Here is a 14,161-nt window from a genome sequence, read left to right on the forward strand (position 1 = left end):
AACCTTTTATTGACAAAAACTATTCCTGGTCTTCTTTCTACGCACTTTTTATAAACCGTACATTTATAATATACTGCAATTGCCGAACGATGCTGAGAAAAAAATGTTGCACTTCCAGATTACGAAGGTCACAACCATACAACGCCATCCCATGGAAATCGCATTGTGGTGGATTCCCCTCCAGTGACCGAATTCTTCAACCCACACTGCCGTTGTCCAGCTCAGATAATTTGGAAGGAGGTGGTGTCGACGAAACAGGGGAGTTTGAAACAAAGTCAGAGGCTGAAGCCTGACGCATCATTCATTGTTGTCGAAATCCACTGGAGTCAAATGGCGTTGCGTGCTAAAGCAAGAACGAAAGAATATACCATCCGTACACAAAGATGGAGTTTGCTTGACTTTCCTCAAAGGGAAACAATGAAGTCGTCAACGATATACACTAACTGCAGATGCCCGTGTCGAAGCGACATGCCAATCGCGCTGTCAAAGCAGGAGTAAGGCAGGAATTCCCAGGTGAAGCTATAGAGCAATGCAAGAGTTTGTACTTCCTGAATCATTGCAAGCAAGCCTTTCGTTCCTGGGATTACAGAAAGAAGGGCAGGCAGTTAACATGCAGTGGTTCTTTCCATTCAATGCCTGCAATCTTCAGGACAGCAGCAAGCATATAATGCTGGCAGGGATGTGCAAACAATTCACAATTAGCAGGCACAAACTTTGAGGGCAAAGAGTGTAACCGTCTGCCACGAGCCAAACAGTTAGCATTTGCATCGCAGACATATATAAAAAAGATCAAGAGAAGTTGAAGCACTTGGCAGTAATGGAAAAACTCGGGAATCTGCATAAAACAATGTCCAAACATCTAACGCAACAAAAATAACCTTATATATGTAAATGTACTAAACATAAAATTTTTGTTGCATGCAAAAACTAGCAATGAAAAAAATGGTGCATTGATGCTCAATCGTTTCAAGCAAACTACCGGTACCCAATGCAACGTTTTGAGGCTTTCATAATCAGTCCACAGGTGCACTAAATGGTTGCATGCCAAGGAAGCTAAAACACAAAGTGGTCCTATTGAGTGACCAGTGATGCGATTGGCCCAAGTCATTTTAGAGCACGTTTTGGAGCAGCAAAACAAACTTTTGGAGCATAAGCACACATTTCATTTATACTGACGTAAATATCATGTTAAGGTTTATGTGTTTATGCCTACTTTGCCTTCCTGCTTCTGTGCAACCTTTTGATAGCAATAACAGCACAAAAGGTTTGATTCCCTAGCTATGTAGCAGTTTAATTGCACTTAGAAGCACAAGACACTGATTGACAAAGGGAAGTAAAAACTTCTGTGCATAGTTATTTCATGTATGAAATCAAACATAAACCAAATAGTGTATTATGCTGAAATGACGTTTAAATATAAAAATTTCAAGCACCCAAATCAATGTTTTCTTTAAGTTCTAAATGTTATTATAAAATAAGTTTTTAATTTAGATAGAAAACAAAGCTTATGTCATTTGATTATGAACATCAATGACATTTTATAAGCAGAACTTAATGATAACGAAAATCAGCAGGTAAATAAAAAATGTTTCTTAAAAAAAAAATTCTTCTGGGCATAAAGCCAGCAAAATATTTTTTTTTCATCAAAATTAAAAGTGGTCGCTGGACATGGTTGCTCGAACTTATCTGAAAACGCTCTACAAGGGTTTCCATTTTTAATTTGTGTTTCTTTTTCTATCATGATAGTAGATTGCATTCCCATTGTAAGCAAGATGGTTAGCCCACTTAGAAATGCAAGTATGGGTGAGACTTTCTACTTGGACCTTAGATCGTTGTAGTTTCTGAAGTACAGTAGCGGACAATGTGAAACAGCCCAGGTGAGTGCGTGTCTCTGAAGGCCTTCAGTGCTATCTAACGGAAGAAAGCAGAGCTATTACTGAAACTATTGTGCGCACAAGTGACATTTCAGCAGCTGTTTGATTTTTGTCGTTTCTCCCCGCTTGGTCGGCAAACGATTGCCGAGTCAACACCAATTTCGGTGTTGTTTTTGGATCAAGCTTGCGGCGTTCCAATACAAAAGACGACAGTGAGGGGTCGTAGAGCTGAGTGCAGTGTTTGCGCGTTGCATGATAAGGTTGTGGGATGAAAGCAATGAGCGGTTTTCAGTTTATTCTATTTACAGCACCATATTTACTCACAAATGAACACATGCAAAATGAGTGCACCCCCAACAACGGGTACCGATATTTTGACTTTTTTTTTCCCTCGTGTAATGAACGCACCTCTAATTTTCGGCACCGTGGGTCTCGTATTGCGTCCAACTTATGTTGAATTCCACTCGTAGATCCAGAGCGCTTTCCAAAATCTGCGAGGAAGGCAAAATTCCGCTCCGTGGGACCTGCTCTGAATCGACGAGGGAAAGATAAACTCGCATTTTTGGAGCGACCTCCCCCACACCGTTCCCCACCGCTTCCCTCTCCGCCGTTCAAAATGGCCGCTGCTCATACTTGACAAGCCCACCAACGTCTCAGCCGACTGATCTTTCTGACGACCAGTGACAACTGTCACTGCTTAACTGCAGAAATAATATGCGACACAGGCCGGGCGAAATTATACGTACCACAGCGCCCATGTCACAAATAGCGAAGACGTCCGCGTTCGGCACTGTCACATACCTTTCGGCCGCCTCGAAGCGGTGGGGCACGGACAGCGATTGCCAGCGGTTAAGTTCAGATTTCTGGTACGACTTCAATAAACACAGACGTAACAAACCGTCACTTGCACGGTTGTTGCCTGATCTCTTCTTGCTTTACTGCACGAAAAAACGTCGGCGGAATGCAGTGTAAAAAGGTAAACAATCATTGGCTGCAGAATGAACAGGCCTAACCTTGCCTAACCTCCGGCTTTTCTGTCATTCTTTTTCTCGTTCTTCCTCTCACGATCACAGATGTCAGCGCTTACAATTTACCATGCTCCACGGTCCCGGCTTTGTATCCCAGATCTACGCGAGGTAGAAGCGTTCCAAGCCGTCACAATCCCACGTAAAGAACCGACGCACCCGAATAGATCCAACTCGACGACCTGACCGTGGCCCGAACGGCCCGCCGACCTCGCCAACGTCGCCGCCTATGCGCACTGCTGATTTAGAAGGAAATGATGTGGGGCGTTCTAACAACTTCCGGAAAGATCTTTCAAATCCCGCAGAGCAAGTTCGGCGGGGTTTGAGGCGCTCCGTGGAGCGGGCGCTGCCAGAGATCTATGAGCGGAAGATGACCAACTCGAGCCAGATCTGCGAGCGAAATATGCGCGCTCCAAATGGAGCGCTTTTGGAGCGCTCGAGATCTACGAGCAAAATTCACCATTAATTATACTAAACCCACCAAGCCAATTTTCTTTTGCCACCAAGCGGACAGGCCAAGCCAAGCCAAGCCACTCTCGTAATGGCTGCAAGTGTGTAGTCGCAGAAGTGATTGATTAACCGTGAAACCGAGCGGCGCGCACACTTAACGAAGCTTGGGTCAAGGAATTGCCCAGCCCTGGACATTCTTTGCCTATTGGATGCACTGATGTCAACAAACACGCCGTCGTCTGTGGTCCGCTTTCGGACAGTGAAATCGTGAAAGTGGTTAGGCCTGAGAACGGTCGCACTGCTCTCCGTGCAGAGTGAGCTTTGTAGGGTACTTTTCCTTCAACAAAAGGCACGCCAAAAGCGCCCTCAAAAGGTTTATAATTTAGAAAGCGTGGTCACTGTGGCGCGCCCCCGACCAGCCGTCGGTGTGCCTCCATCAGTGGAGACGTGCCACAGTACCTCGCCGTGTCATGTTGGCACCTAATATGACATTTCCACGAAGTGTGTAAACGAAAAACTTTCACCCCTCGTATTGAACATAACTTTTTCGGGAAAAAAAGTGTGTTCATTATGTGAAGTACCGAAGTACCGAAGTCAACGGGACGGGAAAAAAATTCCATAGAAGCCGTAATTCGATAAAAGCGATAGAGCCAAAAAACAGTGCCAGCAGGCTAGAAGGTGGACGAGAACAATGCGGAACACTCTGACCATATATTTAATCAAAACATCCTGCGGCAGCTTTACTGAGTAAAAAAATAATTAAGTGGAGTTTGCTGATAATTTTATCCGGGCATCAGTTTTCCTCGAGCTGCTCCAGGCATCGCAAGAACACTGTCACCGCCACTGCACTCCACTGTTTCGAAGCAGCCGTAGGACGTTTAGAGTCTCCGCAGTCGTCGGCGTTTCTTGAGGTGCCTCTCCGACGTTGCTTTGTATTTACCCTGGCCGCATGCAAGGTCTACGATCGCAGCATCTGTGTCAGGAGCAACAACAGGAACGCCCACATCGACAAGCGCGAACGAATAAAAGTTATCCTCGGTCGCTTTGCCAACATGCTTTCACACACTCCTGTAGAGATCGTTACAGCTATCGAAATCGTGCGCCGTCTCGGCAAGCATGCTCACGAGAGAAAATTCGACGCGCGCGAAGCAATTGGCGATCTTTCATCTTCGGGTCGCGGGTGCGCTTTCTCCTGTATCAGAAACCTCTTGAACCCGTTCAATATGCCTTGCTTGTTCTGAAAAATGGAGGACAGTGTTGCACACCTGATGCCCGAATGTAGAATTCTTTGGCGATTTTGGACTTGGGCCGGCCATTTTTCTCAACCTCAAGTGACTTTCGGTAAACACCCCCAATCTCCCATACGACGCATGTGTGCATCTTGTACGCCACAGGCGCGCGCGTCGAGGGCTCCCGAAGGCATGGTCTCTTCCGTGCCGCATCGCTCCCTTAACCTGATTCCGACAGGAGTTGGACAGCGTTGGTAGCAAGTGCCGTAAGTTGCGTCAGAACAAATTGACGCTGCTCCCTGCCCACGTCCCCGCATCAGCATCGGAAGCGACGCTCTGCCAGCTCTGTGCACTCTGCCCTCCGTTACTCATTTACTCCACTTTGCCGTTTGCCTCGGTGAAGAAGGGGGAGGGAACGCAAGGGTGTACTGTGCGCCTCCATGTAGGGTTATGTGCTTTCGGTGCCGCGGCCTTTGTGATAAGTGTGGTCGGCCGCCGATACACTTCGAATAATCTGGTTAAAAATGTGTGCATTTTGGTCGGGACCACGTTGAATTTCGATAAAAGCGGTAATTCGAATAAAGTGATTTCTTTATAACAAGGGATTACTGTAGCTGAACCGAAAAGGGAAATGCAGACTTCCAACAAATAGAAGTGTTTGGCAAAAGAAAATAAAACAGACTTATCGTCCTTTTTCCCGCAAACTTATAGACCAACACGTGGCCCTGACGTCACGCAGCTGCGGTGGCGCTGTTGACGGCACTGCGCATGTGCAGACGCCTCACTTCACGTGAATTCGGTTTCTGCGCACGCGCAGTGCCCACACCTGGTGTAGGCAAACGCGGGCTTGTTTGTAAACAGCGTGTCGGTCTATAAAACGCCCAAAAAGTGATAGCTCAACTTATAAACCCGGTGGTTTCGGCCGCGCTTGATTTTGCCTTTTGTTGAGGAACCTCTAAATGAGTGCTGAAATCTGCATTAACTCAGCAACACCTGGTCAAGTGGGAAGTGACGACAGAAATAGACCCTTTGCAAAACTCCCCAAAGCGTGCACACACCGAATAATGGGAGTCCTCAGTACGTCCCTCCCATCACCTTTCCTGCCGCTATCCACATCGCATATGCGAGCAGGTGCAGGTTACCAAGGCAACAAAGCTCGAGTAGTTGAGAGCCGAGTCGTATGAGCAGCGAGTGCACAGAAATGGAAGAGCGTATTGCGCAGGCTATCTTGCAAGGCTGGCCATTTCTTATCCCTCTCCTTTGTACTGGCTCCGCCGTCTGCTGCACCAACGCATTGTCAAACCTAGTCGAACCGTGCCACGGTTGCGATGCAAAATAAGTGTATTCGATGACACTGCAAGACGTGAAGGTCAGTTACGACGAATAATGCATTAAAATAAGCTTCACCTGTCGCAATGAGTTTACGCTGCCAGATATGGTACGCCGCCAACAATGCACGACGTTCTGACAAATGATGGATGACTGCGATAGCTGCTGGCAGTAGCTGCCGCGATTCGTGCGCAGTTGCAGAGGCGCAAGGGGAAAGCACGTGATCTGTACCGAGGGTTCCCACAACTCCCTGCCGTTGTGGCGCCATACGTCTTGCAACAAGTCTATTGAACAGCCGCTGAAGCCGTGATAATGGTCTAGCTCTTTTCTAACGGTTGTGCTTCAGACCTTTTAAGCCACACGCTCGCCTGGGCTTTTTCACATCATCCGCAACTGTACTTGGTAGCCGAGAGTTAGGTAACCCAAACCAAATGACCATTGCAAACTGTGAGAACTCCTGCATCTAGCTTTCTTTTACTGGCAACAGATCCAAAGAACAAGAAATGTCAGAGCAAACAAGACCGCACTTAGAGCCTACCTGCTTGACCATTAGGTTTGCAACGTTGGGATCCAGAGAAGGAAAATCAGGAGGCACTTCAGTGGCATATGGCGAGCGAGCACAGCCGAGAAGGAAATCTCGAGAATAGTTCTTTTTGGCAGGAGACGACGATGGCGGGTCAGCAGCCGTCACAGAAGCAGCAGCAGGCACTTCCGTATGGTCAACCTGAAGAGAAGATGCCAAATAACGGTGTCACTGAGAAAATGTTGCAGGCCACTTAGCAAGTCGAGTCCCACCTTGGGAGCCATGTCCGGCATGTAGCTGGGAACCTTAGACTGCCTGGATACTGGAGGAGGCTCTGCAACAGATTCTTTGAAACAACACATGCACACAGATGCTCAGGATGCAACCATCGCAACTTCTTACTAAAAAAAAAACAAAAAAACTGCAAGAGCAAACCATTTCATTCTTTTTTTTACAGAATAGTTCACTCTTTGGAGGCTGTCATTAGCTACAATAGTATTGTGTTTTTGGACAAATAAAAAAATACTTTAAAATGCAAGAAAACAAAAGTTCCAACATTTCGAATTTATCTGACAAATGCCTCATTTCGACACGCTTTCTCGGCTCTGTTATCTACCTTTGCACTGCAATCTGATGTGCATTACATGACAAAGTCTGGGGACTGCTTTGGATGATAAGCATGCACTCGATGCGGGTCCATTAAATGGGCTATCGCGTCTTGCTTCACCGCAAGAAGCAATGGCCTCTTAATTGCCAATTTAAGATGCCAAGTAATCGCTACTAGTACCTGCAGCTTCTACCTCCCTCCAAATAAAAAAATGGCAACTTGCGATGGAACCAATAATCATGGAAAATAAATCCTCTCGCAGAAGTCCACCCCCCCTCCACCCCCCCTCCACCCCCCATGAAACGGAAGCTGGCACTGGGAAACCAGGCAGTCCTGGTCCCTCGTGTATTTGGTGTTCTTGGAATGCCATTATGAATTTCTTGCCCAGCGTCCAATGCTGCAGGTGGCTACTGGCTGCATAAAGTTTTAATTTTTACTATTAAGCAACTTTAAATGCTTGCAGCCCCAATGTTTGGGGCTGCTCTTTTATTTCACTACCGATGAACTCGATTGAATCAATCATACATGGCCAACAGATAACCCTGGTCTCATTCATTTCTCTAAGGAGGTTCTGTCAATGGCATATGTCGACACATGTGACCTTTTTCTGGGATTTAATTTTTCATTACACTGATCATGTGCCATGAGTACACACGCTAAATACCAGAAGGCTACAAATTTGGGAAAACATTAAACTCTGCCTGTTCCCATAAAACAAAGCACACACAATTAGGATGGGATTTCTAAAAAATGAAAGAACTAGAAGCAAAAAAAAAATGCTTACTCATCTGTGCTGGAAGTCTTTTTGCAATGCTGGTGGACTTCACAACATGCTTCGGGGAAGGTGCCACACCCTTGTCCTAACGTGAAAAGGACGAACTATTTAATTTGTTCATTTATCCATGAACATTTCAGCCTGCTAGACTTTAAAAAGCCACAGCCACTAACACAATGAAAATGAACTGCCCAAAGGAGGGTAACCTTTCAGATAAGCACCTCATAGGGTGTCATTTTACCTTTAAATATTTAGGTGTGTAGAATCTGAACTCTGAACAAAATGCCATAGCAAAACACTGAGCATGTGCTAACTATTGTGCATGAGTCACATTTTCCTCTGCCTAAATACCGAAACTGCAAGAATAGAGTACGGTATAGATAAAACTCAAACCAGCACCCGCCTCTATGTTTGTTGCAATCTCCTGCCAATTTTGGGTGTTTTACTGCATTTCTTTGCAATACATACAACATAAAAATCATCCAATGAGAAAGTATTAAATACATGTTCTTTCATTTTAAGTTTATTTTGCATAATGGACATCATCGCAAGCCACTGCAGTGAAGGGCAACATTAGCTGAGAAAACTATGTAGCACAACTTGTTAAGCCTACATAGAATAATACCATGCAGCAAAACATAAAGATATGTCAGAAGTGAAGCAGGCAATGGATAAGTAGTAGTCGCCGACCAATTTTTTGGATGCCTATAATTCAGACCTAAAGGAGGAACTGTGACCTACTCAATAAAAATAGTGCATATTCACGACCAATGTTTCGGGCAGCTTGAAATATGAAAGTTAATTTTTCGGACAAAATCGGCACGAGCGATCAGCGGGAAACACCACCGAAAAGCGGCCATTTTGGATTCTATGTTGGCTGCACAAGTCCTACAGCTAAATGACGCTGTATATCTTTTTTTCTTTTTTCCCTCCAGCTGCGAGTCATTATCATCATTGTCGTTCCCATTTTGCTTCGTTCATTCGCCATTGCAGTCATGGACTTGCGCCTCTCATCTTGATCTCATCTCAGTGAATTGTGTTTTCGGACTATGCTGGCTTGGACGTCATTGCCCCATTTGTTCTTCCACCGCTGTGATGTGTCGATAAGAAGCGCAGAAAGTACTCGACCATAATGCTAGAAGGCAGCGATTCTCAAGCTAACAGAAAGTTGCCAAACGGAAACGGAGGTGTAACCTGAAGCAAGGCACTATTTACGACTTTTTTAAAGGGGCCCTCCGGAGCTTTCTGCGATCGTCTGTTTATGTTGTTATATTGCGTAGTAGGTGCAAGGTTAATATGTATACAAAGTTTTAGATTACAAAACCGGATTACAAATCGGGACTATTTTCTCTTGGAAGACAATCCCCCATTCCCTGCCCATCGCTAAAACTTAACCAAAGGAGATGCTGCATCTCGCGGTGAATGCGAACATTATTATTGCAACACTTTTTAAGCTTGTTGTAAATTAGAGTTTGAGAAAAACGTAAACTGATTGTGGTGCGGGAAACATAGTCCGCAATTATCGCTCCAAAACCAGCGAACTATGTTTTCTCCCCGCAAGCTTGTTGCTAGGGGGTGATGCGTCGGCGCGTCGGCTCGTCTGCTTCCTGGGGCGTCTGCAGGCGTGCGTTTGCGGGACACATGTTCCTTCTTCCCGTGGATCCCGACTCCGAAGCCAGCTTTGCGATCCTTCCACGTCAACGAGTCAAACTTTTCCTTGTCATCTGTGGGATGCGACTGCGTATTGCAGTAGCAGCGCGATGGTGCGGTGCGACGAACGACGACTACCGAGCACAAAGTCCGGGTTCCTTGACGACAATCCGCGCGTGTTCGAGAGATTCCTCTGCGGGCCGGCAGTTGGCCGCGTTGGTGACGCGCAATGACGCCGGAATTCTTCGCTTGCTATTGGCTGACGCAAAAAGAGATGCCCCTCCCGTTTTCCGGGGTCATCTCAGAAAGGAGGGCGTGCCGGGGACTTCGATAGCAATTTTAGTAGGGAAATCCGCCGCGCATGACCGTAATTTTACGATTTTTAGGATCCTTAGGGCCTGTAGATTGAGTTACCGCCATAAATAGACCATCGCAGAACGCTCCGGAGGGCTCCTTTAAGCCCGATTAGATGTAATAAAGGCAAGTTTTTTAATCTGCTGATTTTTCGAACGTTTTTTCGGTCCCTGAGAAGTCCAAAAAAATCGGTCAGCGACTGTATATGCAAACAAAAATTTAACCCCCTTTTAACCAATGAATAAGAAATGCTCACAGATTCATGGAGCCATCCCAGCCAAAGGTCTGCATTTATTTTTTATTTGCTCGACAAAAATGTTAGGCAATTTATAAAGTAATTTATAAAGGCAAAGTAAGTACAGTCGCTGACCAAATTTTCACAAGTCGATAATTCAAACTTTTTCAATATTTCAGACCTAAAGGAGGAACCGCGACCTACCAGATAGAAATAGTGCATATTCACGACCAATGTTTCGGACAGCTTCAAGTCCGAAAGTTAGATTTTTCAGACAAAAATCGCTGTGAGCGATTAGCGGGAAACACCACCTAGGAGCCGCCATTTTAGATTCTATGTTGGCTGCACATGGATTTGAGGCTTGTTGTTGTTTTGTCCGTTTTTTATTTTTCCGTGTCTCCGGTTTACAATGGAAGAACATGGATTGGCTTGGTTTGGCAGCACTACTTGAGTATTGCTAGGTGACGCTATACTACGTCATTATCATCATCATTGTTACCATTTTGCTTTGTTAACTCGCCATTCTGCAGTCATGGACTTGCGCCTCTCATCTCGTATCGGTGTATAGCGTTTTCGGACTGCGCAGGCTTGAACGTCATGGCTCTATCTGTTCTTCCGCCGCCGCGAAGTGTCACTAAGAAGCACGGAAAGTATTCAACCATAATGCTAGCAAAGAAGGCAGCGATTCTTAAGCTAATGCTGGAAAGTGGCCGAACGCAAGCGGAGGTGTAACTTGAAGCAAGGCACTATTGGCAGCTTCTTTAAGCCCGCTTACACATAATAAAGGCAAGTTTTTTTGTCTGCTGATTTTTCAGACTGCCCTATTATTCTGACATTTTTCCAGTCTCTCTAAAGTTCGAAAAATCGGTCGGCGACTGTATTTGCATTGTATGAAACTTTTATTGCATTGGGAAGGCCACTCCAATCCTTCATCATACACCTGACATAAAAATATTAAATCTAGTCAACTCCGGCCAGGCACAATTACAATGCATTAAGATGATGCAACCTGGAATCCTTTGATGATCTAAACTCCTGCAATTACCAAACCATTAAGATCAGTAAGAGTAGATCAGAGCACAGTACTTCATGCCGGTGCTTCCTATTCTCTGTTTCACCTTACTTTAGTCGCACAAGAAGTATGGAGTGCCTAATTGACTGGGATGGCTCCTAGTGTCCGCTGCGGCCCTACGCAAGGTGAAACGGACTCTAGCAGGCAGCCAGAACACTAAACACGCACTGTTTGACCACACAGGGTGAAAAAAAACTACACAGGATAACGGGTTTGGCGGGCCCCTTTTGCAAGATGGGAATTGAGAAGGAATAGAATGCCTTTACTGCTTCGAAAAAGTTTTGAACAAAAAGCTGCCCTAAGTAGGAACATGCACGAGAAATCAAGACGTGGACCAATATTCGTACAGAACCCTGGAATCTAGGAATAGAAGCAAAAGCTTGCCGATGAATCCAGATCACCACTGTCATCCTTGAATGTCTCTTCATCGCTGGAACTACTGGCTTGACTACTGGCAGGACCACTGCGCCTCCTCGAAGCTCTAATAAACAGAAAGCAATTGAGCGGCTAAATCCTCGCAAGACACAGGAGTCGTAGCATAGCAGGATAAAGCACGAACTGAAGCATACATTGTTACAAGTGTGGGAAGAAAAGAACATACGTCTGAACCTGCTCACGGTCTGCATCACGCTACTTCTTTTTCTTTTATTAGCATTGTTCTCTGCCACTATGCTTTCTGGTGCGTTGGTGGCGCTAACAGACTCTTAACGTTCCGGTGCGTTGGTGGCGCTAACAGACTCTTAACATTCCTCCCCCCCTTTAAAGTGTTTGCTCATTGCTGATGGGGAGTAACGCTGAACGGGCCGTCTGTCTCTTGCACTACGTCTTGAAGCAATGGGACTCGGTTCAACCATGGCGGGTGTGTCGACCATGGTTGGATTCCCTGGAGGGTAGGTTTCCTCTGCTGATGTAGACTGCTCCTCGGGTGGAGCCTGGCTCTGTGAAGTCGGCTCCGTCGGCTGGAGCACAGAAAACTCTTCCTGAGGATGGGTCTCTGGCTGCGGTGGCTGTTGCATGGTGTTTGGTCGAAGATGGTCACCATGCCGATGCCAAGATGTTCCATCTGGAAGTTTGAGCCAAACAGAAGAGGCACTCACTGGTCCAACAACGGGCACCCAAGGTGGTCTGGGTCTAAAATTTCTAGCGTATACTGTTGTCCCGGTAGCCATCAGAAATACCCGACGGCAACCTTGGTCGGTATGTATTTTCTGCTTGAGTTGCTTCAACTGAAGGGCGGTTTTCAGGCTTGGATGCATTAAGTCCAAAGGCGTCTTTATCTTCCTGCCCATAAGCAACTCACAGGGCGCGCGGCCTGTGAAGTCGTGCGGCGTCGTTCTGTAATGGAAAAGTACTGTGGCCACCTGGGTCTGGAAGTCGCCTGGTGCGCTTGTCTTCAGCTTGTCTTTGATTGTTTGTACTCACTCGCTCTGCTGCTCCATTGGAGGCAGGGTGGTACGGCGCAACGAAAGCTCAATTGCTCTTCTTCCTTTCCCCACGACCATTTCTTCCCTGCCATCAGTAGAAGATGCAATGGTTGTAACGTAGACGAAATGTTTGGCAAGAAACGTCGGTAAAAGTTGAGCAGTCCAAGTAGCTTTGAAGCTCTTTCATGTTGCAAGGAGCAGGAGGGTTGACGGTCACGTCCACCTTGTTTGGGCTTGGAGTGAGTCCCTGCTTGCTAATGACATGGCCAAGGTACTCTACTTCAGGCTTGAAAAATTGGCATTTCTCCAACTTCACCTTAAGGCCAAAATCTTGAAGCCTCTGAAGAACGGACTTGAGGTTCTTCACGTGGTCTTGATCGTCAACTCTCGTGACAATGATGTTGTCGAAGTAGACCGCTACGCTTGGTAGGCCACGAAAAAGATTTTCCATTTCTCGTTGGAATATTGCTGGAGCAGAAGAAACTCCAAACGGAAGTCTTGTATACTGGAAAAGACCCATGTGGGTGTTGGTGGTCACGAACTTGCGACACTCTTCAACCAGGGGCACTTGCTGGTACGCATCTCGCATATCCAGCTTTGTGAACTTGGTTCCCCCTGACAAAACAGCCCACAAATTTTTAACAAGTGGAACTGGAAAGGTTTCTAGAAGAGACACAGGATTGACTGTTACTGTGAGGTCCCCACATATCTGCACTCGACCATCCTTCTTTTGAACAGGAATGATGGGAGCTGCCCAGTCAGATGTCTTCACTGGCTCAATGACACCCTCACGTTGTAGTCTCTGGAGCTCTTAGGTGACTATCACGTAATGTAAATGGCAGTGGACGGGGCTTGCAGAATTTGGGCGGAGCCTCTGGAGTCACAGGGATTTTTGCAGAAATCCCCTTGAAGGTACCCAAACCTTCTTCGAAAACCATAGAATACTGGCCTATGAGGTCCGCAACATTAGAAAGGTTGTTCACTAGCTCAAGTCCTTTGTGGCGCAGGCCCAAAGCTTGAAACCAGTTGCGACCAAGCAACGTAGGTGAAGTACCAGAGGTGATTACAGCGGAAAAACTTCACTGTGACCTCTGTAACTGACGTTGACATTTGCCTTGCCTTTGACTTGCTCAAGGCCTCCAGAAAATCCTCGCAGAAGGACGCTCGAAGAATCCAACTTGACACTGGGGAATTCTGCTTGAAACTTCTCTGCAGACATCACCGAAATGCTCGCTCTGGTGTCTAGTTCCATGGAAATTGGTTTGCCGAAGAGTTCAACAGTGACCAGAAAAGGTGGTAGTCGATGCTGTACCCAGGTGCCACATGTCGTAGGCGTCGGTTTCCACAACCTGACAAAGATCTTGCGGGGACAAGTCGCCATGAAGTGTGTTCACCCGAGCAGATGGAGTTGACCTTGACTGACCCCCGACGAGCTCTACAGGAAACTTTCGAAATCAAATTTGGAGGTTTTACGTGCCAAACCAACAACGGGCATCTGGCACGCCCCCGCGGAGGACTGAGGATTTATTTGGACTACCTGGGGATCTTTTGACGTGCAACCGAAAGCTCGATTACATGGCGCCTTCTCCGCAATAAGCCTCCGTCAGATTGCGG

General features: G+C 46.4%; 1 protein-coding gene across 1 annotated transcript in view; it reads right to left on the reverse strand.

Moving 5' to 3' along the window:
- Nucleotides 1–14,161, reverse strand: part of LOC8028987 — a 39,044-nt gene that overhangs the window by 1,677 nt on the left and 23,206 nt on the right. Inside the window, exons 12-15 of the mRNA XM_029968512.4 lie at nt 11,508–11,604; nt 7,822–7,897; nt 6,703–6,776; nt 6,446–6,631 (exon numbers count right to left, since the gene is read on the reverse strand). Coding sequence (XP_029824372.3) covers nt 6,446–6,631; nt 6,703–6,776; nt 7,822–7,897; nt 11,508–11,604 — 433 coding nt within the window. The remainder of the gene's footprint in view (nt 1–6,445; nt 6,632–6,702; nt 6,777–7,821; nt 7,898–11,507; nt 11,605–14,161) is intronic.

This window comes from Ixodes scapularis, unplaced genomic scaffold (genome assembly GCF_016920785.2).
Source record: "Ixodes scapularis isolate PalLabHiFi unplaced genomic scaffold, ASM1692078v2 PGA_scaffold0__279_contigs__length_252992795, whole genome shotgun sequence".
NCBI lineage: Eukaryota > Metazoa > Arthropoda > Arachnida > Ixodida > Ixodidae > Ixodes > Ixodes scapularis.